We start from the raw sequence: 26,878 nt of genomic DNA, 5'->3' as shown, positions 1-26,878 counted from the left end.
TGGGAAGTGGGGAAATCTGGGGGCTGCGGAGGTGTGGTGGGGCATGCATAAGCAGAGGGGGCCAGATAGCAGCTGAAGTTCTGCTCCAGCCCCGGGCTGGGACTAGAGACACAGCAGCTGCCTGTACCCCCTCCCCCTCCCCCCACATCATGTTTGATTGTAAGGTGAGGGACTTGCCCCCACGCCCCAGTGTTAAATGGTGGGGGAAAAAAATGTTATTTTCTAACTGGGTAAATACGGCACTGAGGAAATTCAATCACATGCCTGCAGTGCCCAGGACTAGCGCTCTGAGGGTAAGGGGGGCGGGGGAGGGGGCAGTGCAGTGCACACATCTATTAATGATACAGAGCTTTTCAATCTCCCTCCCTGTTTTGTCATATTGTCTGCAGCAAACTGACAGGCGAGCAAGCCAGCACAGCAGGGGGCTGATAACAGTCTTTATCACCCGATTAGCAAAAAAATATCCTCTCTACATATTATTTTAAACAGCTTATCAACTAACCTGTTGATTAGCTCCAAATGCCCTAAGCGGTCATTGCTCTGTCTCTCTATCACACTGAAATTGGAGAGAGACACACAGACACCTCTTGGCATTAGCTAGCATATCACATGCTGGCTACAGTCCCTGCTGGGGCAGAGAGGAGGAAGGGATCTCTGCTTAAGCAGTGAGTAGTAAGGTGGGGGAGAAAGGGAGGCATGGGGAAGCCAGCCTAACCCTGCTGTGCCTGCAAGTCTGTGCTGAGCTCCAGCGAGGGAACGGAAGGGAGGGGTCAGCCCTGCCGTGGAGCAGAATGCCCCGCCCAGCCCAGAGAGCATGCTGGGATGCTGGGGAACTCTGAGTTAACTTAAACTTGTAAGAGGTCTGGGACAGACATTGAATAAACTGATTTGAGCCAAATCAGTTAAGTCAGATACTACATTCAACCAAGTTTATCTCAAACCAGTTTCAGCCATTTTCAAACTGGTTTATATGCGCTAAACATCTGTTCTGTTACAGACTTAAACCCGTTTCTGATCACTTAAACTGGTTTATGTGTAATGTCCGTTCGTAGCCTTAAAGTTCAGATCATCTGCTAGTACAATTCACTCCATCCTACATACACTTCCTCCAATGTTCCTGCATTTTTGTTTGCCAAAATATAAAAGAGTCAGTTAAGTATGTTATATTATGTATACTCTTCCTTTGGTTATATATCTAAGCATTCCAACTGGAATGTTTCTGTCAGAGGAGACTGTCTTATTTGTAGTATAATAAAATAAGTAGGAAAGCTTATGAAGATGACAGAATTTCAGAATAAGAACATTATTTTTTAGGTAAAATTAAAATATACCACATGCCCAGTGTGAAACCTTGCACAAGAAGTAAATCCTAATAATTACATTACACAGACAAGTGAAGGTGTTGGGGAATAAAATGAAATAAATCTCTGCTAACCTTGCTACCTAAACTTAATTAAATGGAGAAGAAAAGCGTATTAAAGTGTTTGAGACTCTTACTTAGCAGAACATGTTAAACAAAGAATCAAGACTATTGGTCTTGACTGCTTATACCTAGCATTTAGAAAATGTCATCATTATGAAAATTACAAACTCTTTTTGCAAAACAGTAAGAGGTAAAACAGTAAAAGTTTTAGTTTTCAATATAATGGCTATTTTCTGTCAGGGATGACTTTATCTAGCTTTTAAAATTTAATCCCTATTGTACTTTCTATGGAAGAATTTCTTGCAGAAAGTATTTACGTAATTAAAATACTAGCTTCATAGTCCTATATTTGTCAGTGAATGTAAGTTGATAAAATTATAGAATCTGGAACTTTTTATTATCAGTAGATTCCATTTGAGTCATTTTGTGCATACTTTTGTGAACCCTAACAACTATCTAAGGCCTCTTCCATTACAATTAACTGTAATGTGCCAGACGTTCAAGCTATTTAGCATGTGATAAAAGTAGCAAACCATCCACAAAGATGTTACTCACTAATGTGGTTTGTATCATGCTTTAATTTGAACGTGTGGCATGAAAGGGTGCCCAAGAAGCCACATCACAGAGCTGGGCTGCCTTTAAACTTAATCTCACAGTGATTAAGACACCATCTCCCTGGTGCTGGGTTGCCCACAAGCCCTTTTAAATAACCCAGAACCCACATGGGCAGCCCAGTATTGGGGACTAGCTCCCCTGTGCCAAGCTCTATATTCACTCTTTAAAGGTCTAGATAAATGGGGAGCAGGCCCCTGGTCCTGGGCTACCCATATGTACTTTAAAGGGCTGGGATCAAGAAACAGCTCCCCGATGCAGGGTTTGCCAGAGGCTCGCAAGTTCAAAAGATATGGGTACAGCCCCGAGTGGCTCCCAGATGCTGGACTGCACACACATCCTTTAAATATTTGGGTACATGGGGAGTGCAGAATCAGAAAGTGGGTTCCCCAGCACTGTCAAATGCAGGAAGAAATCTGAGGGATTTTATCCCGGATCCCTGAAACTGCACATCCTGGCCTGCCAAACCTTGGACGTTTCACATGCCAGGATGTGCAGTTTTGGGGATCCAGAATAAAATTCCTAAGATCCTATCCCACAATCCTATCCACATTAATATCTGGAGGGGGACTAAGTTACCTATCACCTGAGCATGAATGTGATATAGTAACCACATTAATTGACTTAAGGAAAAGTATCTAACAGTTCTGCAACCCTTAGTTTCAACATCAGTTAATCAAGTACAGTACATTACTACAGTGAAGCCATTTCACATATGAAATGGGCTCCTATTTTTTTTTATTCTGTCCCCAACCTCTCATATTTAGCAGTTCTACTCACAGTTCTGTCCTATAGCAATAGCAGGCCAAAATGGGACACACTGACTTAGTAAAGAATTATAAGGGGAAATAAAGATTGGATATTAGGAAAAGAAGAAAACAAACAACAGGATAGAACAGCTACCACCTCCCAGTTATAAGAATAACCCAAATGACACTAATCAATGTTGCTGAAAAACAGCATGGACTGATACCAGTGGACTACAATCACAATCAAGATCAGATGTAGGATAAATGATTTAATTCCTCCAAATTGGGGAATAACTGGGGTATTCTGATCTTGACAGGTCTGACAGTACAGAGATTTTCTCACTCTGGTTAACAGATTAGACCTTTAGCTAGCAGTACACTAGATATATGTGCTAGTCACACTATGGCACTGAGCAGATTACCGTCAGAAAAAGATTTTGTTTTAGCATAGCTACGAAGCTGTAGAAGTAAATGTCATCACTATGGGTGCTTCAACATCTTCTAATTAGAATGTTCTAGCATTGCTGCAGTGTCATGTGTATAAGCTCCAGTGGGCGTGTCCAGATGAGCATGCCTGTGCTTCTTGCCCCGCCTCAAACCCCTTTGAGACAGGGCAACAGATATGTGCGAGAGCAAAACAATGTTCCCCACGCTGCAAGTTTGCAGCATGGGGAGAAAATTACACCCCTAGATATCCAGGAGTCTACAAAAATCAATGTTTAAAAAAGTGGAACAGCCCCTGAGGCAATCAGATGCTGGGTCCTCCATGGAGAAGCTCTGACTGCCAGAGCGTCTCTATGGTTGGCCCTCACCCTGGTGCTGAAACGCAGCCATACAGGCCGCGTGTTTCAGGACCAGGGCTCCGGTGCCGGTGAGTAAAGTGTTGGGGGAGCTGGAGGAGGGAGGAGTGGTCCATGGGGGGGACCCCCAATGGCCCCACCCACTCCCCCAGCCCCCTGGACCCCAGCAGCCCCCCCCGAGGCCCCCAACCCCTGCTGCAGCCAGCCTCCCCTGAGGCCCCCAACCCCTGCTGCAGCCAGCCTATCCCCCCACCAGCCCCCCAAGGTTCCCAATCCCTACTGCCAATAGCCCGGCCCCTCCGCCAGCCTCCCCCCAAGTCCCCCAACACCTGCTGGGCCTGGCCCCTCCCACCACCAGCCCCCTGAGGCCCCCGACCCCTGCCCTGGCTGACCCCATCCCCCCACCGATTCCTGCTCCCCCACCCCATAGTTTAAAAAACAAACAAACAAACCAACCAACCCTGGCACTTACCAGCAGTTGGAGCTGCCATCTGGCTGCCCAGGGCCCCGCCCGTACAGTGCCGGGCAGGGTGACAACCCCAGTGGCCCCAGCCCAGGCCCTGCTGCCCCCCGCTGCCCTGTGCTGCCCATGCGGGGGCTCTGCCAGGAGGCCCTGGAGCTGCATCACCCCTGCTTCTAAGGTAAGCATAGGCTTTTTTTTCCCATTTTTTTCTGGGTTTTTTTTTAAGTGATGGTGCCTGGGGTTGTGGGGGTAGCCATGGGGTCTGGGGGTGCAAATTGAGGGGGTGAGGCTGGGTGGAGTGGCCATTGGAGGGTCTGGGGGAGCAGGGGTGGGGCCCAATGGGACAGCCATTGGGGGGCTTGAGTGGGGCACGTGGGCCTTGCAAGGGGTATGTGGGGGCCATTTGTCCCCCATTGGGGGGCCACACCCCTTGTGTGAGGGCTGAACCCCCAGTTGCGGGCTCATACCCCTTGTTTGGAGGTTGAACCCCAGTTGGGGAGCTGAATCCCCTGTTGGCGGACCATATCCCTTGTGTGGGTGCTTATCCCCCGTCAGGGGCCCATAACCCTTGTTTTGGGGTGAACCCTGTTGCAGGGGGCATACTCCTTGTGTGGGGGCCGTATCCCCTGTTGGGGGGACGAACCCCTTGTGTGAGGGCCATTGCCCTGTAGAAGTGCAGCAAAACATGTATACACGAATTCATGAAACACGTATTTAGAGTCCACTTTATTATTATGATAAGAGACTTACTTTAACACTGTAAGATATGTCAATAAAACATAGTCTGACTGATTGCTGTCTCTGTCTCATTCTCTCTCTTTATAGTGATTTTTTGGTTTACTTGTGGAGGAACATGGATTTGGGGGGTATTTTACAGAATGACTTTGGGATTTTTTTTTTTTTTTAATCAAGGATTCTTCAGTTTTCCAATAGGGAACACCAGAATTCCTGCTAGGGAGGCCAGTGGGAGGACCCTGCCTGCTGAGAGCTGGCACCTTGGACCCAACTGGCTGTGGTTGACCTGCTAGCCAAATGAGGCCAGGAAGACATGCTTTGACAGTTCAAAGCACACCACACCCAGAACATCTTCCGGGCAATAGCTGCCCAGATGGCTGGGCAGGGGGCACACATGGCAGTAGTGCCACACAGAGGCCAACTCTGCAGCCACAGTCCACTGGCAGCTGGCCCAGAGGGGCAGATGCTTCTACTGGCTTTGCAGTCCTCATCTGAGTCTGGCAAGTGCACAGCAGGTCACAGCCAGGCAGCAGTCCCCACTGCCAGACTGCTGCAGTGGGTAGAGGGTGCAGAGAACTCTCAGGGCTGCTTCAGCTGTCCAGCTGGGTAGTGGAGGGGATAGTGTCCCCAGGTACCAACTGGCTGGGCCCCAGAAGCTCCTGAGAGCTGGTAGCCCTGAGCTACTTGCCAGGGTGCTTTTTATACTGCTGGGGCCAGGACAGGACAGCTTTTTATACTGCTGGAGACAGCACAAGTGCTGGCCCCGGTCTCTAGCTCTCCCTGGCTATAGATCCAGGAGGAGCCAGGCAGGGTTATTTTGCCCCAAGTGGCACAATTTGCCCCACACCAAAGTGCGTGTCTGAGCACATGCACTGAAGCAAAAAGCCCAGTTCAAATTTGCACCGCTTCTATTTGAGCTGCTGCAAGCATATGTGCTTCCATGTGTAGACGCGCCCCATGGGTTTAAAAATGGCTGCTAAGGCATTTTAAACTAAAGTTTGTTGAATGAGCTTTAAAGAGTCCTGCAGTCATTTTTAATTGTGCAGGGGCTTAATACCACAGTGTTTTAATTGGAGCTGCTCTCCAGGAACCACTCTAGTTAAAATCCATCCCCCGCAACCAATCCTTCCGAGCACATGTATAGGCAGTCTAAACAAACTAGAATAATTATTGCCTAATCTCCAATAAATGTTTCCCAATTTTGCTATGGAATTCTTTCAGTATTCTGGTTATGTTACTCAATGTAAAGGTGGTTTAAGTATCATCTATTTGACTGGATGCATAAAAAATAACCCAGCTCCAGTCTAGAGAAATATACGCTCCCTCACAATAACGTGCTCTAATCCATTAACTAATTGACATAACAGCAAGAAGTCCAGTTAATTAGCTTCTGAAGCAATACCTAAGTGTCCATCATGAAAACATTATATACTTTGCAAAACAGATAGAAAGCGTAGCATGAGATATCATGACACTTGACAAATGGTCTTGCAAACCTAAGCCTTCATTAGCAGCAACAATACATACTCACACAGTGGACAAGAATCACCTGTTGACAGTCTATAATGCCATAAGCTGTTATGCCATAACTTAATTAACTTATTTTCCATCCAGAATTATTTCAGCCCAACAGATGATATTGCTTCCATTTATACTCCATAAAGTTAAACCCAGAAAAATCATTTAACCAGTATTTCTTCAAATTACCATTTTCTAAGTACCCTCTATTAGCAATAATGACTAGTCACAAATGCATAAGTATCATTTCTAATCCATCACCTTAACAAAATCATCAGAACAAGCTGGTGGTCAAATTACAGTGTCATTTCTATAACCCATAACTTATCACAAACTCTGGCTTCTAGTCTTTCATACTGAATATGATACGAATATAATTCTTCATAATTCAATTCATATGAGGCTGCCCTTGAGAACTGTCCACAAACTTCAGCCAGTGCAGACCATGTATGTATGTGGGTTGCCAGAAGCACATTACTGCAGTGCCCCAAAGAATCACACAAAAGCAGGGCTGGAGGGGACCTCCAGAAGTTATCTAGTCCAACCCTCTGCTCAAGACCACAGGTAAATCAAGGGGACTGCACTGGTTTGCAATAGGTTTCCAGGCACAATTCGAGGTTGGTTCTGACCTATAAAGCCCCAAATAGCTTGCGCCTTATATAGTTTCATTATATTACTTTGCAATCCATATAGGCAGCTGGAAGTAGTCTGTGGCAAATTCCATCTGTGTACTCAGTTTGTGGGATGTAAATACAAGAAAAGGTATTCTCAGTAGTCACTCCGCAGCTTTGAAACTCCCTCCCTGTTATGACCTGCCACAGCCTGAGCTTCAACATCTTCTGGAAGTGTTTACAAGCAGGGATCCTGGTTTTCTCTGATGAAAAAATGCCCAATTTTTAGATGAAAAAGGTAACCCCAAATCCACTTTTTTCCTTGATTAAGCTGAAAGGCCACTAATATAGAGAGATATGTTTCATTTTTATCATGGAAAAATGTGTATTTTGGATTACTTTTTAAAATCTGAAAATTAGGGATTTTTTATCAGAGAACATCAGGATCCCTGGTAATTACTTTTTTTACAAAGGTTACAGAGATTAATCAAGACTGCTGTAGAGTGCTAATTAGCATGTTCCAGCCATTCTTTGCATCTCATGCAGCAGTGTCCTCACACTTCAAAATGGGCAGGGGTCTCAAGCACAGTGAATTAAAAAAAAATTTAAATATTTTCCACAATCTAATATGCAACTGTTAAACTGAAATAAAGCATTCAAGAGCTACATTTTTAAAACAAGTAGCTGGTTTCTCATGGACCAACTGTTATATTACCTACTTTCTAGACATCTTTTCTTCAATTAGCAAGCTGATGTACTATAACCAGAGGACCAAGAAAAGCACATGGCACAGATGATGTCAAAATAAAAAGTAAAGGTCATTTAGAAGAGACACCACCTACAATATTATTCAAAGTCTACATAAATGTACGTTCTTTTTGTACATCAAAGCTCTTGCAAAAAATCACTTGCAACTCAAAGGGATAGATGTAGGCTGCCAAAAGACCACGTATGAAGAACAAATGGCAGAAGTCTAGGATCCAACAAACCTAAACATTTGATTCCTCTTCATAACATGTGAGTAAAGTACATTTGCCCTGCCCATCGCACAGTTTTGTAGTTTTGGTAGTCCTGCCTGATTATATGTGCAGAAAATTTCCTAATACTTTTAGAATTAAAAGTTCTTCTACATGTTCTATTATTGCAGTTATTCCGCATTTTAAAAGATTACTTCTAATTTTATAAAACTAAAAATTAAAGATACAGCCCAGGTGACAACATCTTTTAATTCCTTATTCAACTGCAAGTTACTTAGAAAAATATCCTAAAATAACTTACTTGATAATTCTAAAAATAGCCTTTCTGAAAGTTTATTATGAATCTTAAATGTATGTTGCTCTTTATTTTCTGTTCACTGATGGAATAAAGTACAGACCTTCATTTAAAATGGCTTAATTGAGAGTATTTGTTAATAGTTGTTATGATTCCTCTGCTGCTAAGTAAAAGTCGGGGGGAGGGGTTGTTTTCTTTTGGGGTTTGGTTTTTTTTGGTTTTGGGGGGCGGTTTGGGGTTTTTTTGGTTTTTGTTTTGTTTTGTTTTGTTTTGTTTTGTTTTGTTACACACCTTTTTTAGGAGCTGGCACAATGAATACATCATTACAACAGTCCTCTTCAGATGAATGAGTAAAACTAACACAAGTATGCAATCCCTAAGATGTAAAACGGTTTGTGTGGGTTTTTTTATTACTATTTTTCCTATTATCTATCCTTACAACTTTCCTCTCCCCAATCCCCACCCCACTCCGCTGGCTCCCGCATTGGCCGTTATCCCAACAGTCCTGTTTTTCCCTGGAAAGGCTTTTCACTTTCAGAGATTTAAACCTGCTCCCACAACACCAAAAGCTATTCTCTGCAGTATGACTCTAGATCTATACCTGGGGTATGACTTAAAAAAAATGCATTCCTGACCAAACACGGTAGTACATAAATGATTTTCAAATGTTTTGTTTCTACTTTTGCTTCAGCAAGAAAAGAAAAATGTACTTTGTTCATTCTACTAAATAAAGAAGCTTGATTTCATAGAATTAAAGAGAAGTAGGGCTGGAAGAGACCTCCACAGGTCATTTGGTCCAATTCCTCATCTCAGGCAGGATCATCTCTATCCAAACCATTGCATGATCTAAACTCTACATAAGACTACCATCAACTTTTACAAAGGTGATTTTTTTCTAATTAGATAATGTTAATAATGATAGTTGGGCTATTTTTAGTCGCAATTCTAATAAAAGGAAATATACATAGTCATCCTTCATGCTTATATATTAACTCATAAAAAACTGAGAACTAAAATGGCTGAAATTGGCCTATGAGCAATCACATTAATTTTAAAAATTGGCCATATGCATACTAAAAGTTTAATTCTGTATCTACATTGTACGATATCTTTTTTCACAAGGACTATGCAGTTTTCCTTCACCTATAAATTGTATCCATCTCTCTGCTGATTATATGCAAATGTTATTACAATATACCCAACCAGTGTAAAGTAATTTTGGTCTATCCAGTTTTACAGACAGAATCAATAAAGAGAGAAAATTGATAGTGTCTTTAGGAAAACATATATAGGCCCCATATTTCTGACTGAATAGATTTAAAAAAAAAAAAATATGTAGGATATCAATATACTGAAGGAACTCAAAGCAGTTTTTATGAGAAGGATTATATGTGCATGAAAAACAACATCATGGACAATTGCACTGTAATCATTCAGCATATTGATGCTAAAAGAAACATTTAGAATAGTGCACTAAAAAGTGTTTTAAAAATAAAGAAATAGCTATTATGCCCATACTTGTTGCTTTGTTTCCTTCTACCCCTATTCTATTATACTGCTGTTTCTAAGCATCGGCACAGAAAAACAGTAAGACCAACTGTCACATACAAACCAGGTAGTTGATAGTTATAAGGATATATGAAATAACAAAAACCACCTGTTTCTGGTCAGGCCGTAATTTGCATTAAAAGTTTAGTATTTTATATACATTAATAGAAGATAATTATGTCTAGACTAGTCCTACCTAAATTCATAAATAAAGATACATTCACTTTGAAGAAAGAATAGGGAAAAAGTGCATTTAATCGAAAAAGAATATATCTGAATTGCAGCCGGTATACCTATAACTGTGAACTTTATTATTGTATTTGCAGTAGAATTTTTGCTGTGTTGATTCTTGTTCACCGCTAATTTACCACACTAGCTTGTGACTACTGAATTTACCAAAATAACTCACTAAACTCTAAACTACATAGAATACAGCTATTCTTTAACCCATTAACTGGAACCAAATAATTATGACTGTCTACCACCTTGCAGCTGAATTCAGGACTACCTTCTTGATTTTCAAACCTCTCCATAGACTAACCTCTCCCGCGTCATGCTATCTAATCATGTATCTGTCCAACTAGATCACTTTTTTCATCCAAGGTTTGATTCATTTTTGTCTTCCTCCCTCCTTAATTCACAACAGTCAATTGCTGTTTCAATTGTGATGTCCCATGTTTCTAAGCCACTCTGACCTGTAAAATCTAATTTTTCAAAATCACTCCTCTTACACCTAATCCTCTGAGAAACATTCTTTATTGTCAAAGATGAAGATCCCACGCAGGCCAGGTATAGACATTACACTTTTACTGATATAAGTGGGCAAAAACTGGTCTATACCAGTGACAGCAAAAGTTCAGCAAAAAAAAGTTCTATAGCAGTAACAGAACAGAATACCGGTTGGCACACGTAGACCGGTCTAAAAATAGTAGAACCAGGTTTACGGTCCCCCCGCCCCACTTTCCACAGGGCAAATGAGTATTCTGTTCACTACCGCTCTACACTACACTGCTTACAGAAAACCACGCAACTTAGATCGATTCCACCTTGGGATTTTTGAATGTCTGTCCCTAGCCGTAAAGCAGGCACAACCAAGAATTTGTACAGACAGTTATTTTTCATTTTCTTTTCATGGTTTTTGGGACATATTTGTGCATAGGAAAACAACTCTATCAATCATCTTAATACTTTGCTAACACAGAATTATTCACACTGTATTCAAAAAGTGATATAGAAACATGTAAGTAGGGCTGGAACGGACTGCACAGGGTCATCCAGTCCAGACCCCTGCTCAAGGCATATCGTCCCTGACTAAATATGTCTGAGATATATGCTGAAATGTTTTTATGTAAAAATAGTAATATAATACATCTGTAAGTAGATTAGCCTATTTGGGCACCTACATCTGGACAATTCGATGCCCCAGATAGAAAATTAAATACAAAACAAAGATAATATTAAAAAATTAAATGGCTATTTTAATGTGATTTTTTAAAATTAATTTCCTTGTTAAAGACTTCAGGTGTTTATATTTTTGTTATATGTAATTGATGTGAGCAGTAATAAAAACTAAGGTAGAATTAATGTGTGTGTAACATCCGGAAAAAAGACAGTTAAGAAAGTCAATGAAACATAAGTACCTTCCTAAAAATGATCACTTTTAAGTGTTTTGCTCAATTAGAGCCTCACATAATTATCTACAAGTAGCTTCAATATGATGCATGTTTTAATAATATGAAATATATAGCACAACATAAAATATTATGCAAAATAATATACAAAACTAACACTGTACAAATAAAATAAGCATTACACATAAGCTATGCTCATTCATGTAGTAAGTTCAGCTATCCTTGTATCTAATGCAAAACCTTATAAATTCTATAAAGTTGAATAAAGCTATCTAAAACAACACAAAAACATACAGTTTTGATTTTAAAGAGCTATATATAAATTAGATAAATATACTGTGGCTAATGATTTGTGTTTGCTAACATGCATGCTTGTCATACAAGCACATTTTAGAAAAACAGAACTTTTCCTCATTGCCTCCCTGTAAAATGCAATGTCATATGTAAAATGTACTGAGATCAGTTTTATCCAGAATTGACCACCTGTTATACATTACTAAGCTATAAATTATTTTCCCAGGATGAAAGGATAAGCACAGAAAAGAAGGCAGAACTTGAAAATTAAAAGAACTAATTAGTATGTTGTTTCATTTACTGTTTGGAAGTAAACTGTTTGAAATGCAATGTAAAACATAGGCCCAACATTTTCGATAGCGTATTTTTAAGTTGTGTAGGTGTCCATATAATTTGAATGCATAAGTAATCATAAAATTGGATTTAAGAAATCAAATGCATATATTCTTGAATAAATATCAATCTATTTTCAGATATAATGTAAACTTTAATTTAATTATTGACACCTACAGACACTGTTACTTAACACCTGTCCTGAATGGAATGCAAAATCAATGTTGTTTTTAAAAATTATTACTATTTAAATCTTAAGCAGCCAAATTCTATATTCTAGAAACACGAGAGATTCCCACAGACTTCCACGACTAAATGAAACCAACAGGATCTTATATTTTTGTAAATATGTCAAATCGTTCCTTTTTTCTCCTCAGCAGGAACGCACAGACTTTTTTAAAACAAAATTGTATTCTATTTGTTTAAAGTCAAGAAACACGTTAAAGCAATGAAGGATTTTATGAACCTCTGCGAAGACCTGAAAAAAGCCAAGTAGTAAATATTAAAAGTAAAGCAAATAATAGTAAGGTAAATCATTTCAAAAGAATTTACCAGCTACTGCAGATTTAAATCCGTTTCCCAGAAATAAAATGCAGGGATTAATACTACCTACAAATATCTGTTTTACTAGTAAAAAAACAATCTTTAAAAAGTGCATAGCTGAGTCTAGGAAGTTTTATTTCAAGTAATTAAAAATAAAAGTGTCTAACAATACCTTCCATGGCCCTCTTGAAGAAGACTTTACAGCTTCCACAGGTAAGTACTCCATAGTGGCAACCAGAGGCTTCATCACCACAGATCAGGCAAATCTTCTGAGGTAAAGATTCAAAACTGAATTGAGGACTCTGGCTCATTTCAGTATGTGGCCTTTAAAAGAGTGGGGGGGGGAGATGAATGAGACATCCGGATTTTTAAAGATAAACTATCTGTATTATAAGGTTATCAGTTTTAAGTGCAAAGCTAGCCTTTCAGTTTTAAAAATCAAACTTGACAAGTCTGGGGAAACGTGTGCAAAGCCATTCCAACCCTGTCTTGACTTCATGGCTCCTCCACATTAGGCAAAAGGCACATTTGTAAAATGTATTAAATAAAGTAGTCTGAATAACGTAAAAGTCCTAGTGTTGCAATGTTTTAACTTGTGTTAGCAAGTAGGGGTGAAAGCTCAGCTCCCTGCAGAAGAACAGTTGTAATTCTCTCTTGCATATGCACTTCTGTAGGAAGAACCTAAACTAGGAGAACTGAAGTCAAGTTGGCTTCAGCAATCCTTTCCCATGGCAATTAGTAATTAACATTTGCTTTATTTGGAAACATCTCACAAACATCAACTTAAGTCTCCTGATTTGTTGGCAGAGTTCTGACTGGTAACCTTTTTAATGTAAACAAAAACAATAACTGTCAAATCCAGTATCCTAATTCACTACAAAATTGATATTTAAAAAATGAACACTATCCTCACTATATTAGTAAATATTATAACATAGCATGCAGTTTCTATTAGAATGAAACTTAATCATTTTAACAGATCAGATAAGATCTGATACACTTCAATGTTCATACTTCTATCTTGAGAGTGCTTCTCATGCAAGCATACCCTGAAAAATCATAGAAATGTCTACGTGTTGCCTACCTGTAAAATGCAACATAGACTGGAGAAGATACCTGCGTATAAGCTGAGATCTTCACCAATTTTAGGTTGTTTTGAACTGACACCTGCTAATCATTTCCACAGTAATAAACAACGTTAATGATTTGCAAAATACCACTTTTTAAAGGTACAATAAAACGGTGACAAAAACATCACTCTCACAGTGACAAAAGCATTTAAAAGTCTCCATCATAAGGGAGAGACCAATGAAGTGAAAAATTATAATTGTTTTCTGACCAGAGCTAAAAGACATCACAAAGTGCAGCAGTATAGTCTTTGACAGCAGTATAGTCCTTTGAGTTTCAGTCAACTAAAACTCTCTCCGATTTGTTTCACTGGAACTTTTCTCTTATTCTGAAATGTGTGAGGCAAGGATTTCTTATGGTTATACCTTTTATTAGACCAATTATGTAGCTCAGATAAAGTTAGACTAGCTTTGCAATGCAAGATGGTCGAATGCAAGAGACCGGAGGAAGAATGCGTTGCATTGGAAAGGTTGTCTAGCATTACTCCAACTGCAAAGTTGGCTCAGTGTAGCTGCGATAGAGTCAGACAAGCTTTTGGATGGAAGACAGAGTTGAATGCCAGAGACGGGAGGAAGAACAGCTGGCACTGGAAAGCTCATCTAACTTTATCCCAACCACAGAGTTGGTTCAATGTAGTTGCAATCGAGTGAGACAAGTTTTTGAATGCAAGGCAGTCGGACACATGAGACAGGAGGAAGAACGCCTGGCTTTGAAAAGCTCGTCTCATGTTATCCCAGCAGCAGTTGGCCCAACGTAGCAGCGACAGAGCTGAAGAGTCTCAGACTAGCGAGGCTCCGTATGCCTAAAGAGGGTCGACTGTGCCCGAAAGCTCTCCTAAAACTTTTTTCTTTCCAACTACTCAGTTGGTCCAATAAAAGAGATCACTCAAAGAGCCTTGCCTGCAAAGCTGAAGGGAAGCTTTTCGCTACAAGACAACAGGATGCAGGAGCAGAGAGGAAAGCTCCTGGAAGTGCGGGGACTCCATTGAACTCCGGCAATCCTTTCCCATGGCAAAAGCAAATAACACTGGTTTTATTCACCAGTCTCTCCCAGCCCTGTCGGTGGGCGCACAACAGACCGCAAGCGCCCTCGCAAGACCTGGCCCGCCGCGCCGCTCTACCCGCCGACATGCTCCTGCCACACCAAGCTCCTTCTTCCCGCCGAGCGCCGGGCCCGCACCTGCACCGTGTGCGGGAAGCGCAAGTCGCGGGGCCAGGGCAGTGCCACTTACAGACGAGGCTCTTACCTCACGTAGCCGAGATAGGGCGGGTAGCCGTGGGGCAGGCCGTCCCTGAGCGCGGCCGCCGGGAAGCCGAGCGGCTGGTGGCCGTTGAGCCCGGCGGGCGCGTACAGGGCCGGCGGCGCCGCGGACGTGGAGGGCAGCGAGTCGCGCGGCGCCGCGGCGCGGTACAGCGGGGCCCCGTAGGCGGCTGCGGGCTCGGCCTTGTACAGCACCACCTCGAGCGCGGCGTCGGGGCCGGCGCGGGGCGGCGCGGGCAGCAGCGCGTAGTCAGCGCCGGCGGGCGGCTCGGCGCCCACATAGGGCGCGGCGCCCAGGCCCTCCTTCTTGATCTTCAGCGCGGGCTGCAGGTCGCCGCCGTAGTCGAAGGGCGTTGGATCCGGCGGGTCCGGCGGGCCGTGCGCGGGGGAGCCCCGCGGGCCCTCGCCGCCCTCCCCGTCCAGCAGCTGCCGCGTGCGGGAGGCCAGGTAGGCCGAGTTGAGGGGCAGCAGGGGCACGTGCAGGTAGTCCGGGGCTTCGCCGTCGGGGCTCGGCGCGGCGCCGCGTCCCCCCGCGGGCGCCTTCGCGGCGGGCCACGGCGGCGCCTCCCCCGCCCGGGGCTCCGCGTGGCGGCTAGCGCCGGGCAGGTCGGCGAGGCCCGCGCCGAAGAGCGCCCAGGCGGCGGGGCTGGGCGGCCCGGCGGGGGCCAGCAGCGTGTCCAGGACGCTGTCTAGCGAGTCCTTGTCCGCCGGGGCGCCCCGGTACACCGAGCAGCCGCCACCTGCCACCCGCTTCCGGCCCCGCTCCGCCTCCTCGGCCGCCTCCTCCGCCTCCTCATCGTCGTCGTCGCTGCTCCGCGGGTAGAGCAGCCCGTCCAGCGCGGCGTCCAGGGGCTCGGGCTGCCCGCGGAAGGCCGCGGCGGCGGCGGCGGCGGGGGCGGGGGCGGGGGAGCCCGTTCCGTCGGCGGCGCAGGGAGGCGCCCGGGGGTCCGTGGCCCTCACGTCCGTCATGCCGGCCCCGGGCACCTCCGCGGCTCGGGCTGGGGCTCGGCGCGGCCGCTCACATCCCTCCGGCCCCGGCAGACGTCCGGCCAGGGGTAAACGAAAGCGCCTGCAGCCCGGCGGGTCCCGCGATGCCCCGACTGCGGCTCTGACACCAGCCGCCGCTCCCCGCCGCCAGCCAATGGGAGCCCGCCCCGCCCCTCGCACACCCCCGGGGCCGGCCCGGAGGCGAGGATGCTCCGGCCGGCTGAGGGGTGCGAGCCCGGCAGCCGCCCCGTCCCCGCACGCCGCCGGCGGGCACCGGGGCGGACGCTGCCCCCGGCTCCCCATGTCCCGGCCTGGCTGACTCCCCTCCTCCAAGCCCCTTCCCCTTTCTCCCTCGCCGCTTACCCCCTGCTCTGGATCCGTCCCCTCCTCCCAGCTCTTCCCCCTCCTCACAAATGGTCTCTTTTCCCCTTCTCCTTGCCTCCCGGCTGGGTGCCCGGTGCCCACGCTTCACCACCTGATGGGTTTGAGCTTACTCTGCTCTAGGCACGGGTGGGAGGTCCGGCCCCCGGGGGTTTAAGAGAGGGCCAAAGAGAAAAGGTTGACATGACTGTACCCGTTCAGTTCACACATCCCTTCACACCTGCCTTGTAACTGCAGGGGAAGCAGTGGCCTGGGTTCCTACCCAGGTCTCTGCAACCCGAGGGAGTCACCGGCACCTTCTGCAAGTGCTAAAAAGGCTTGAAACATCTGCCTCCATTCAGACCCCTCTTCATTTTGCCCTCCCTGAGGTCAGGAGCTATCCCTTCAGGCATTCACGGTTTGAATGATGGGATTTTTGGGGGCCCCTGAAACTTGTTTAAACCTGTATCTGCACAGGTAAGGGGTCACTTCCAAACCTCTGGGAAAAGCATGAATGCCTTTAGGTGACAGCTTCAAATTCATCCTTGACTGCCTGGGGCCAAGAAAGTATTCATTTTTATGGGGCTGAGTAATAAATAGGTCCTGGATGATGTTTTCTTCTATCTGATGGTGTTGAATAATAAATAAGAGCTGGGTGATGTCAACTCTATTCCAATAAAACAAAACCTCATATCAAAATAACCCACTAATATACTTTGTACTGCATACTATTCTTTTTGGCAGTTTTCTCAGAGAAACTCAGAACTGGAAGATACTGAGAAAGGAGGACTTTCTACAGTAGATGTGGGTCCTCTTGCCCTGGACAGAATGACATTGGTGCGACTCATGCCAAACTAGTACTCTGTTCTGTAAATAAAAATACATGATAACCTCCAGAAGAAGAAATGTGCCATCTTTCATAAGTTCTTAAAATTATTTCCTTCTTATTTTTAAATTGCTTCAAACTGAGAAAACAGCTTTTATGAGGAAGAAACATTTTAAGAAAGTTATGATTTTATCTGATATTTAGCTGTTTCCTTCCCAGACCTGAAGCGTGAAGGCTTGTATAGCTTCTTCCCAGCTATACAGCTGACCCAATAAAAGATATTGCCAAACAAACTTTACTTCTCACATGTTCCCTATATCATCAGAGCTACAACAACACTCCAACCCTACTCATTTATATATATTTGGATTGCAAGGAGTCTCAAATTTGACATATCAGGAATCATGCAGGACGAGTTTATAAAAAAAATGGCCAAAGGTAAGTTTTAGATAGCCTGGGGACATGCACAGGTGCCACCATATGCCAGATGGATATTCTTCTTGTCAACTTTCTTTTCATTTCCTGTCCCAAAGCAGTGGGAACTTTATATATCTAGAGAGAGAGGGAGAGTGCTCTAAGAGCATTACAGACAGACGGGCTAAGCCCTTTATTATATTAGAATATAAAATATATATACAGTAACCAAATACATATATATTTTTAATATTCTAATATAATAAAGGGCTTAGCCCGTCTGTCTGTCCATAATGCTCTTGGTTACTGAAACAACTAATCAGAGTGCTGCAAGAGCTCTACGGACAGGAGGCAGCGGCACACACCATGACAGTGGGGACAGAGGGGACAGAACAGGGGGGTGAGGCCAGTACTGCTGGCCTTGCCCCCCCCCAAACCCCTAATTTCACCCCTAATATTGCTTCAGAGGAAGCAGAGCAGGGACGGAGTCAGGGAGCCACCTCACTTCACCCCCCAGCCCTGCTCCTTGGAGGCGGTAGAGCACCACCATGATGTCAGGGACGAGGCGGGGGGGCAAGGCCAGCCGTGCTGGCCTCACCTGGCCATGCTCCTTGGAGGTGTCAGCAGCATGGGGTGCTGACAGAGGGGGACAGGGGATGGCAGGGCAAGTTTCTTCCCCCCACCCCAGCCCTACTCCTTGGAGGTATCAGTGCAATGGGGTGTTGAAGGAAGGGGACAGAAGGGATGGCAAGGTAAGCTTCCATGCTTCCCCCCTACCCGCCTGCCCCCCTGCCCACTTCTGGAAAGTGGCAGTGGCGTGGGGGACAGAGTTAGGGTTAGGGTTCACAAGCATCCACCCCCGCCCACCCCACCCCCCTGTCATTCTTGATGGGCAATTAGCTAGTATTTATATAGTTTGCTATGCAATGAGAAGGACAAGAGGCAGTATTTTCAAACTTGAATGGGGCCTGGTGTTTTAAAGGTGTTGAACATGTGGAGATTTCTGTTTGTGGATAATTGGCATTTATGAAAATCAGACCAGTTTTAGCTGTGTTCCTAAATTCATATTTGGGTACATTGGTAGACTCCTGGGCCCATTAATGTTAATATCAATATTCCTCTGGATAGTAACTGGGGTCAGAATTTCACCCCTAATATTGCATATAGGAGTACAACCCAGCCTTGTGTTGTGCATGTCAAGTAACATTAGGATGGATGTATATAAACGTTCAGAAGCACAAGATGTTAGTTGTGGTATGCCAAGCCATACCGCAGATATACAATATGACATCATTCTATGATTGTGGAATTGCTCCATTTCTCTTGGACTAAAATTAAATCAAACTTCATACTTGCTTCTTCTCTCAAGCCTCAGCACACATGGACAGAGACAGGGGATTTTCAGGTTGCATTTCCCTTGTGTCGTCCTTCCTTTCAGACAGTTGACAATTGTCTTTATTTTGGCTCACTACCTTTCTCAAATGCTTTCTTTTTCTTTTATTCTTCCATGTGTCTATGCAGTCTTAATTCTTTCGGAGATTACTCTGAGCTCTTTGCTAGTTTTTCCCTAATCATACCTTCAGTGACTGGCTTCTTCACTATTGCCCTTGGCCTATGGGAGCTAGGAAGCAACAGATTAGGGCAGAATTGAGGAGATCCTGAATAAAGCTTGTCCAAGACTAGTTATTTGCTGAAATCCTCCCTGCTGCTCCAAGCTGACATCAGGAACCTTTCTGTGTACTTTCCATAGCTGACCTAGTGTACTTCCTCAAGTTCATGGGACTGGTCTGTCCTCACAGTCTCAAATATCTGAAAATTAACTGGTCCCTTCAGGCTTAAATACATCCATTTATCTAAATATCTGTGGCTGGCTTTTGTTCAGGTTTCCCTTTAAGCAATCTTCATCTGTTTCATGCTCTGCCTGGTATATTTTATGGTTTGTTTTATTAATAGCATCTAGATTCCATTGCCATTGTTTAAAGGATACTTTAGGGCAGCAGTTCCCAAACTGTGGGTCGTGAACCCAAATGGGATTGCAACATCAGCAGATGGGTTTGTGATAAACAGGGTTCCGGATTTTCCATTCGCTACAGAAAAACACAGCTTTTCTCCTTGCATGGAGAAGAACATGGATTGTTTCCTTTAAAGGAGAAAACCACAGATTGCTCCTTTAAAGGAGAAAAACATGGGAAAATGCAGGTTTCCTCCTGCAGGCTGGCAGTGGTGGAGAGCTGTTTCCACAGCCCCCTCCAGGTAAGTTTATAAGGGCAGGGCACAAGCTACTCACTGGGGGTGGGGGCATGCTTCCTGAGATTTCTGTGTCCACAGTGGGGCACAGGGCTGCAGCGGGGCCAGACCAGCTGTGGGCAGGAGCCACCTCCACAGCCCAGTGGGTGGGACCTGGTGTGGGAGGGAGCACTGTGCCATCATGGCCACCGAGGCGAGGTGCAGCAGCAGCTCAGAGTTGTGCCCCTACTGCTGCTGGGCAGGCAGAGGAAACCCCAGCTAGGTGGCCATGGTGTGGTGCTCCCTCCTGCACTGGGTCCAGCCCACTGGGCTGCGGAGCCTCTGGGGGGAGGGCAGCAGGATGAAGAGCCCCAAGCCCATAGCAGGCAGCCTGTATCCACCCGCCACAAGCTCGCCTTTAGCTGTGCCTCCCATAAGGGAGAGGATCTGGTAATGGGGAGAGCTAGGTTCCATGCTCCACTTTGCTCACAGCAGCCGCCACCTCCGTGGGCAGCAGTTGGGGCTCAGATGCTGATGGGACTATGGGCCATGGGGCACCAGGGGGGGTGTAGGAGGCTGTGGGTTGGGAGTGAGGTGCACCAGCAGGGTCAGGGGGCTGTGGGTCAGGATTGAAGGGCACCTGGGCTGGGTGGGAGGCTGTGGGTTGGGAGTGAAGGGCCATGTTGAGGAAATGGGGTCATAAATGGTGTTGTGCTGAGGAAAAGTTTGGGAAGCACTGCTTTAGGGACTCTAATAACCTCGTGTATGTAGTTATTTATCCACCCATAAACATATTCAGAATTCAAAAGCAAACTTTTTGAAATATAAAATGGTCTAAAACAATATTTCAAAAATGAGGAGGGGCAAATTATGAGAAAACTAGGTTATTTTTGCAAAAACCCATCTCTAACTTAATACAGCAATGGCAACAAAACATTATCATGTCAACAAGTGTGACATAGCAAAATGGTAAATACATTCTTTGAAAATCACTTGTCTTATCAAAATCAAGCATATCCAAGCTTCAAAACCAATGAAGTCATACAATCATAAAATCATAGAAAAGTAGGTCTAGAAGGGATCTCTGGAAGTCATCTCACCCAACATCCTACCTGAGGCATGGTCACCCCATACAAATCCCTGTCTAACCTACCATTAAAACTGCACAGTAAACCCTATAACACAACTACAAGACACAGCATGCTAACCTACTGTTGTGTTAAAGCAGGGGACAAGAGTGGTCAGTGTCAGGCTGCTATGATGGTTGTTAAAATACACTTAAGAGATCTTAGGAAGAGTGCTAGGCCCAGAACCCAATACTGAGGAAAGCAGCAAACCCTTCCCTCCAACCCCCACTCCATACCAATCTGACCCTAAAGTAAAATTCCTTCCTGACCCCAAAATGTGGTGAACAATCTGACCCTGAGCAAGAGCTAAGAACCTCTGAGTTTTAGCCCCAGCAGAAGCATTGACATATTCCAGTCAAAACCCCCAGTCCTGGCTGCCAATGCTTAGTACCCCATGCTTCTGAGGAAGTCAGGGAAAAAAAACCCCCAAATCCTGACATGTATAAGCAAAGCCCAGAAGCATAGGAAATACCTATAGCATAGCATAAGCATAATTACTCCTAGATCATCTCTTACCAATGCTTATCCAGCCTCTTCTTGAACACATTCAGTGATGGAAATTCTTCAGCTTCCCTAGGCAGTCCATTACACTGCCTCCCTGTTCCAACAGTGAAGAAGTTTTTCTTGATAGCCAATCTAAACCTGCTTGGCTGCTACTTTAAGTCATTTTTCTACATTCTGTTCTCTGTAGCAAAAAAGAAAAAGGTCATGTACAGACATTCAGTTTCTCCCAGGAAAACTGGAAAGTTGCTGCCTTCCCAGGAGAAACCATAAGTGTACATCTCATTCAAGATTTTTCTCCTGGAGTAAAAATAGTTTCTGTGGGAGAGAAATAACCGGGGAACAACTAGGGTTAAATTACTCCCAGGATTTCTCCTGGGAGACCACACATCTATATGAATCCTCTTCTGAGAGAAGCCAGAGCACAGTCCTCCAGCACCCCAGCATGCTGTCCTCTGTCCTTCTTCCCTCTTCCCACCCCTTTCCCCCTTCCCCACACCTGTCCACTCCCACACCTCCAGCACATTGCTCACTGGATTCTGCTGTTCTGATGCAGAACACACTCCCTTTACAATCCCACATTGGGCTGCAGGGTTACATGTAGCAGGCTCACCTTTCAGAGCTTGGGATAAGTCCCAGGCTTGAGATCCTGCTGTGTTGACTGGTGAAGCCCTAAAAGAGCCCTCAGTGCTGAGCCAGGGCATGGGGAAATAGTAGTGCTGCAGTGTGAGGCCCAGCACCCAGGAACCAGCAGCTGAGAAAAGCTGAGCCCTCAGTGCCCAGAGCAGGGCACAGGGTGAGGAGGAGCCCAGTGGCACAGGGGAGACCTGGAGAGGCATTCCAGCAGAGGAGACCCCATCGAGCTGCACCCTGACCACTGCCACCTGAAGGAGCATGAGTCATTGGGACCTTGGGTCCCACAGGGGAAAGACTTTTGGGGCGGGCAAACCTAGAGAAGGGGTTGGGTGAGCAGCCCCCCAACCTAGTCAAGGCCCTAAAGGGAGGGGCCCCTGGTTCTCCCTGGACACCCCCAAGGGACACTATTGGAAGGAGGACTATCTCTTGCCATGGGTCAGGGACTATATTAAGGAATAGGTATTATTAAGATTTTTCCTGTTTGCGCCTTATATTTTGTAAATTGAAATGTTGTATTGTGATGTTGTATTGTGTTGATGCTGCTGAACGTGTTTTACTATGATGGGTAAATAGTGTTATTTAGGGTGTGGCCTTGGTTATTGGTTAATGTTCACTGTGTAAATATATGTATATGATATTTAGTTTTATGATTATGTATATTATAACTCAATAAATTGTATATAGTTAAGAACTTTGGGCTTGAGCTAACTCTATAGAGGAAAGAGGGATCTGCTCAAAATTCTGGCATTCCTCTCGCAGCACCCCCTCCTGTCTACCCATCCCATCCAACTGAAAATAGGGCACACCATTGGGTGTACCCAGGTTTCATACACAAGGAGACACTGATCAGTTTGGGTCAGCCAATCAGGGTAGCCTTCTGCACTATTGCCGTTTGTCACCAGGTAGACTTGGGAGCCTTCAGAGCATCCCCCATCTGCACAGTGTCAGCACTAAAAACTCTATTCTCTGTAAGGGCTCATGATTCAAATATCTGTCAAGGCATCTCTGGGTAAGTTTTTCTGCAAGAACAAACCTGGGAGAATACACCCAGGTTAACTGAATGTGTGAACACAACCAAAGCCTTCTCCCTCTTTGTTATGGCAGCCCTTCAGATATTTGCGGACTGCTATCATACCCCCTTTTAATCATAGAAATAGACAAGTTGTCTCATAACATCCCTCAAACTATATTTTACATTTTGTTTTAGACCAGGGGTGCTCAACACCTTGGCCCACAGGCCAGATACAACCCCTGGCACTTTGTGTTCCACTCTGCAGGACTCCCCATGAGTCTATGAGGAGCCCCATGGATGCTGGCGCTGAACACTCGATTCAGCATACAGGGCAGCATGGGGCCCAATCCCAGCAGGCAGAGCAGCAAGGAGCCCCAGAGCCTAATCCCAGCATTCAGAGGTGTCGCAGAGCTCTGGGGCCCAATCCTGGCCCAGTCTGTATATTGTCTACTTGGATTTTAAACACATCATTAAAAATAACATTTCTTTTTCATGGCTATACAGTGCTTAAGACATGGCTATTATTGTAAAAATAATATTACTAATAATGCATAATGGCTTTTTACTGATGGCTATGATCATAATAGTTCATCTTAATCTCACAAGTTTGCATTGCGTGTCTTGAAAAGGAATTTCAAGCAGAATTTCATAAGAAAGTAGGGCTAGAAGGGCCCTCACATGACCATCTAATCCAGCCCCATGATCATCCCTGACTAAACCATTTTAGTGGATTGTTTTGGGATAACTTTTTGATTCAAATGGTAGAGAGACCAGCTAGAGGGGAACTCTTCCAATAAACTGTTCTCACCTAACTTCCACAAGTTCTCATAGGACATCCACTGGCTCCAAAATTACCTCAGTCTATTTCTTCAGTACCCTAGGGTACATCCCATCTGGCCCTGATGCCTTAAAAGCATCTAGCTTTTCTAAGAAATCCCTAACATGTTTCACTACTCTAGGCTGCTTGTCTTCTGTTCTATCTTTGCTGCTAACCACATTTGTCACCTGATACCCAACGGTGGCAGGGCACCTTTGATGCCTGCCACTTTAAGAGACTGGACCAGGCTGTAGAGCAGCTTGCAGGTGGTCACATGACTGCAAGAGGGCTCCTGGATTGGAGGATGGGGCTGGGCAGCCTCAGAATAAACCCAGGCCCACAGAGCTGAGCTGACAGTTGCTGTAGGGATGCCGCTGAAGTAACGTTGCTCAGCCAGAGATCTGCCAACACATTTTGGGGGTACCGTGTGGACAGGTTTGTGACACAAAGAACTAGATTTTTTTAAAGCATTTTAATATAAAAAGTAACCTAACCACAACTCCTCATGTTGGATATTGGTATGGCTGCTGCTGTGGTTGGATCCAAAAACTCACCATGTCTGTTTTTAAGCCCAAAGAGCCTGATAATGGTTAGTCAAGCATTGGAACAGACTACCTAGAGAAACTGTGGAATCTCCATTCCTGGCAACTTCAAGAGCAGGTTCAACAGACATTTGGCTGGGATGGTTTGGTCAGGAATGATCCTAATGTGAGTCAGAGGCTGGACTAGATAGATTATTAGTTGATGTGACTACTTGAAAAAGGAGGGTGTTATGACTGGAGTGTCACATGGAGGGTTACAATCTGTTTTGGAAGGAAAGGGTTGAGAAATGCATACGCTTGTTCCTCCTCAGGAAGAGGAGGTGGATAAGGCACTCTTCAAGCAGGTGAAAGCTATCCGAAAGCTGTGGAATGGTACTAATGGGAGAGTTCAATTTTCCAGATGTGCTTGAAGAACAATGCAGCCAAACAAAATGTCAAGCCAGTTTCTAACTTGTGTGGAGGACAACTCTTTGTTTCAGAAACTGGAGTATACAACAAATGCATCAGCAAAATTAGGACACTAGATTTCAAAAAGTCAGATTTCATCTGCCTCATGGAGCTAATAGGCATGGTGACATGGAGGATAGATTGAAGGATAAAGGAGGCCAGGAGGACAAGTATCTTTTAAAGGGCACAATATTAGAAGCCCAATGAGAAACTGTAAAATGCCTGAAATGCAAAAGAAAAGCATACAGGCAGTAGAAGAATGGGCACTAAGGAAGCGTACCGGGAAATAGCCAGGAGCCTGCAGGGACAAAATCAGGAAAGTAAATATAAAGAATGAGCTGCACCTAGCAAGGACAGCAAGAAAGGTTCGAAAAGTATGTTGGCCAGAAAAGAAGAACCAAAGAAGCTGTGTTAACTAGCCAGGGGAACACTTAACCAAAGATACAAGGAAAGCAGAGCTCCTCAAGAGCTACTTTGCCTCAAGTCTCCACAAAAATAATAAGTTACATCCAGACACCTAATAGGTATTATTTGAATGAGGATGGGACCAAGCTGAGGGAGGAGATGTTGTTGTGTCTGAATGAATTCAAATCAGCAGGGCGAGATGAGCTTAATCCCAAGGTCCTGGAGGAACTGACAGAAGACACCTTGGAGCTCTTGGCAATGATCTTCATAAAGTCATGGAGACAGGCCAGGTACCAGAGGACTGGAAAGGGGCCAGCATAGTGACCCTCTTTAAAAAAGGCAAAAAGGAGGATCTGGCAAACTACGGACTGGTTAACCTCAATACCTAGGAAGTTACTGGAGCATATCCTAAGAAATGCCACTTGCACACATCTGAAGAAGGAAAGGCTGATCACAAGCAGCCAGCATGGATTTATGAAAAATAAATTGTGTCAAATAAATATGATTTCCTCTGACGAAGTAGCTATTTGGGTGGATGAAGGGAATGCTGCAGATACATTATATCTGGACTTTAGCAAGACTTTTGACAAGGTCCTACATGACTTTCTCATAAATAAATTGAGGAAATGTGGGCTAGATAAACCACTACAAGATGGATAGATATCTAGCTCAATAGCCACAAACAAATGGTAATTATTAACGGGTTTATGTCAGAACGGCGAAAGTTTCCAGTGGAGTCCCACGGGTCTATCCTGGGCTTGGAGCTCAACATGTTTGTTAATGATTTGGATCCTGGCATAGAAAGCTTCTTGAGCAAGTTTGCAAATGACACACAACTGGAAAGGATTGTAAAAAAATGTGGAAGATGCAAGAGTGATTCAGAAGGATCTTGACAGAGAGAAAAGTTGGACTAGAGCTAGAACAGTAAGGCAGTGGAACAGACTGCCCAGGGAAGTTGTAAACTCTCCATCACTGGAGGTATCAAGAAGTGGTTCAACAGCTACTGGTCAGGGATGGTCTAGGTGTAGCTATGCCTGTGTTCTACTACGGGTATTTCCCATGATTCTGGGCTTTGCTGGTTGCCACCTCCCCCTATTTTCTGCTATATGCGTCAGGATGTTTTTAAGCCATCCCAGGGCATTGGGTGCTGGCTACATACAACCAGGGCAGTCCTCCCTCATTCTGTGCACAGCTCTACCCACTCCCCCATCCCCACAATCCTTGCCCAGGAGTTCCTGGGCAGCAACTGTTGGTGGTCCTTGTGCCCCTTTGCTTTGGTGCCCAGGGCAGTCACCCTGCTCCCCACCCCTTTCCCCCTCCCCCCTGCCCACACCCTTGCTATAGCACTGGGCTGGAGCTGTGAGACCCCACAAAGAGAAGGGGAAGGCCTGAAGAAAAGGTAAATCTGGAGGGAACTGGTCTGTTTCTGGAGAATTGCTGCTTGTGTTCTGTGTGCAATATGAGCAAAAGTGACTCCTGGCTTCAGGAGCATTGCCACAAGACATCAAAGGGGTGATGGGACTCGGGGGCCCTTGAAGGCATTTGGGAGAGTCTGTGGTGTTGTCCTGTTTTGCAGATTGCTGTGAGCTCTCAGCGCCATGGAAGAGCTAATTGAGGGGATGACAAATCCCATGTGAGCTAAATAAGGGCACCAATGC

General features: G+C 44.9%; 1 protein-coding gene across 1 annotated transcript in view; it reads right to left on the bottom strand.

Moving 5' to 3' along the window:
- The window catches only part of PGR (progesterone receptor), a 112,810-nt gene extending 96,921 nt beyond the window's left edge, over nt 1-15,889 (bottom strand). The window contains exons 1-2 of the mRNA XM_090030225.1: nt 14,907-15,889; nt 12,705-12,856 (exon numbers count right to left, since the gene is read on the bottom strand). Of these exons, the coding sequence (XP_089886351.1) occupies nt 12,705-12,856; nt 14,907-15,889 (1,135 nt within the window). The remainder of the gene's footprint in view (nt 1-12,704; nt 12,857-14,906) is intronic.
- Between the last annotated feature and the right edge of the window lie 10,989 nt (nt 15,890-26,878).

The sequence above is a fragment of the Crocodylus siamensis genome, chromosome 1 (assembly GCF_052110815.1).
Source record: "Crocodylus siamensis isolate JL-2025a chromosome 1, ASM5211081v1, whole genome shotgun sequence".
Lineage (NCBI taxonomy): Eukaryota > Metazoa > Chordata > Crocodylia > Crocodylidae > Crocodylus > Crocodylus siamensis.
Note: the sequence above shows the minus strand (reverse complement) of the source record. Positions and strands in the feature narration are given on the sequence as shown.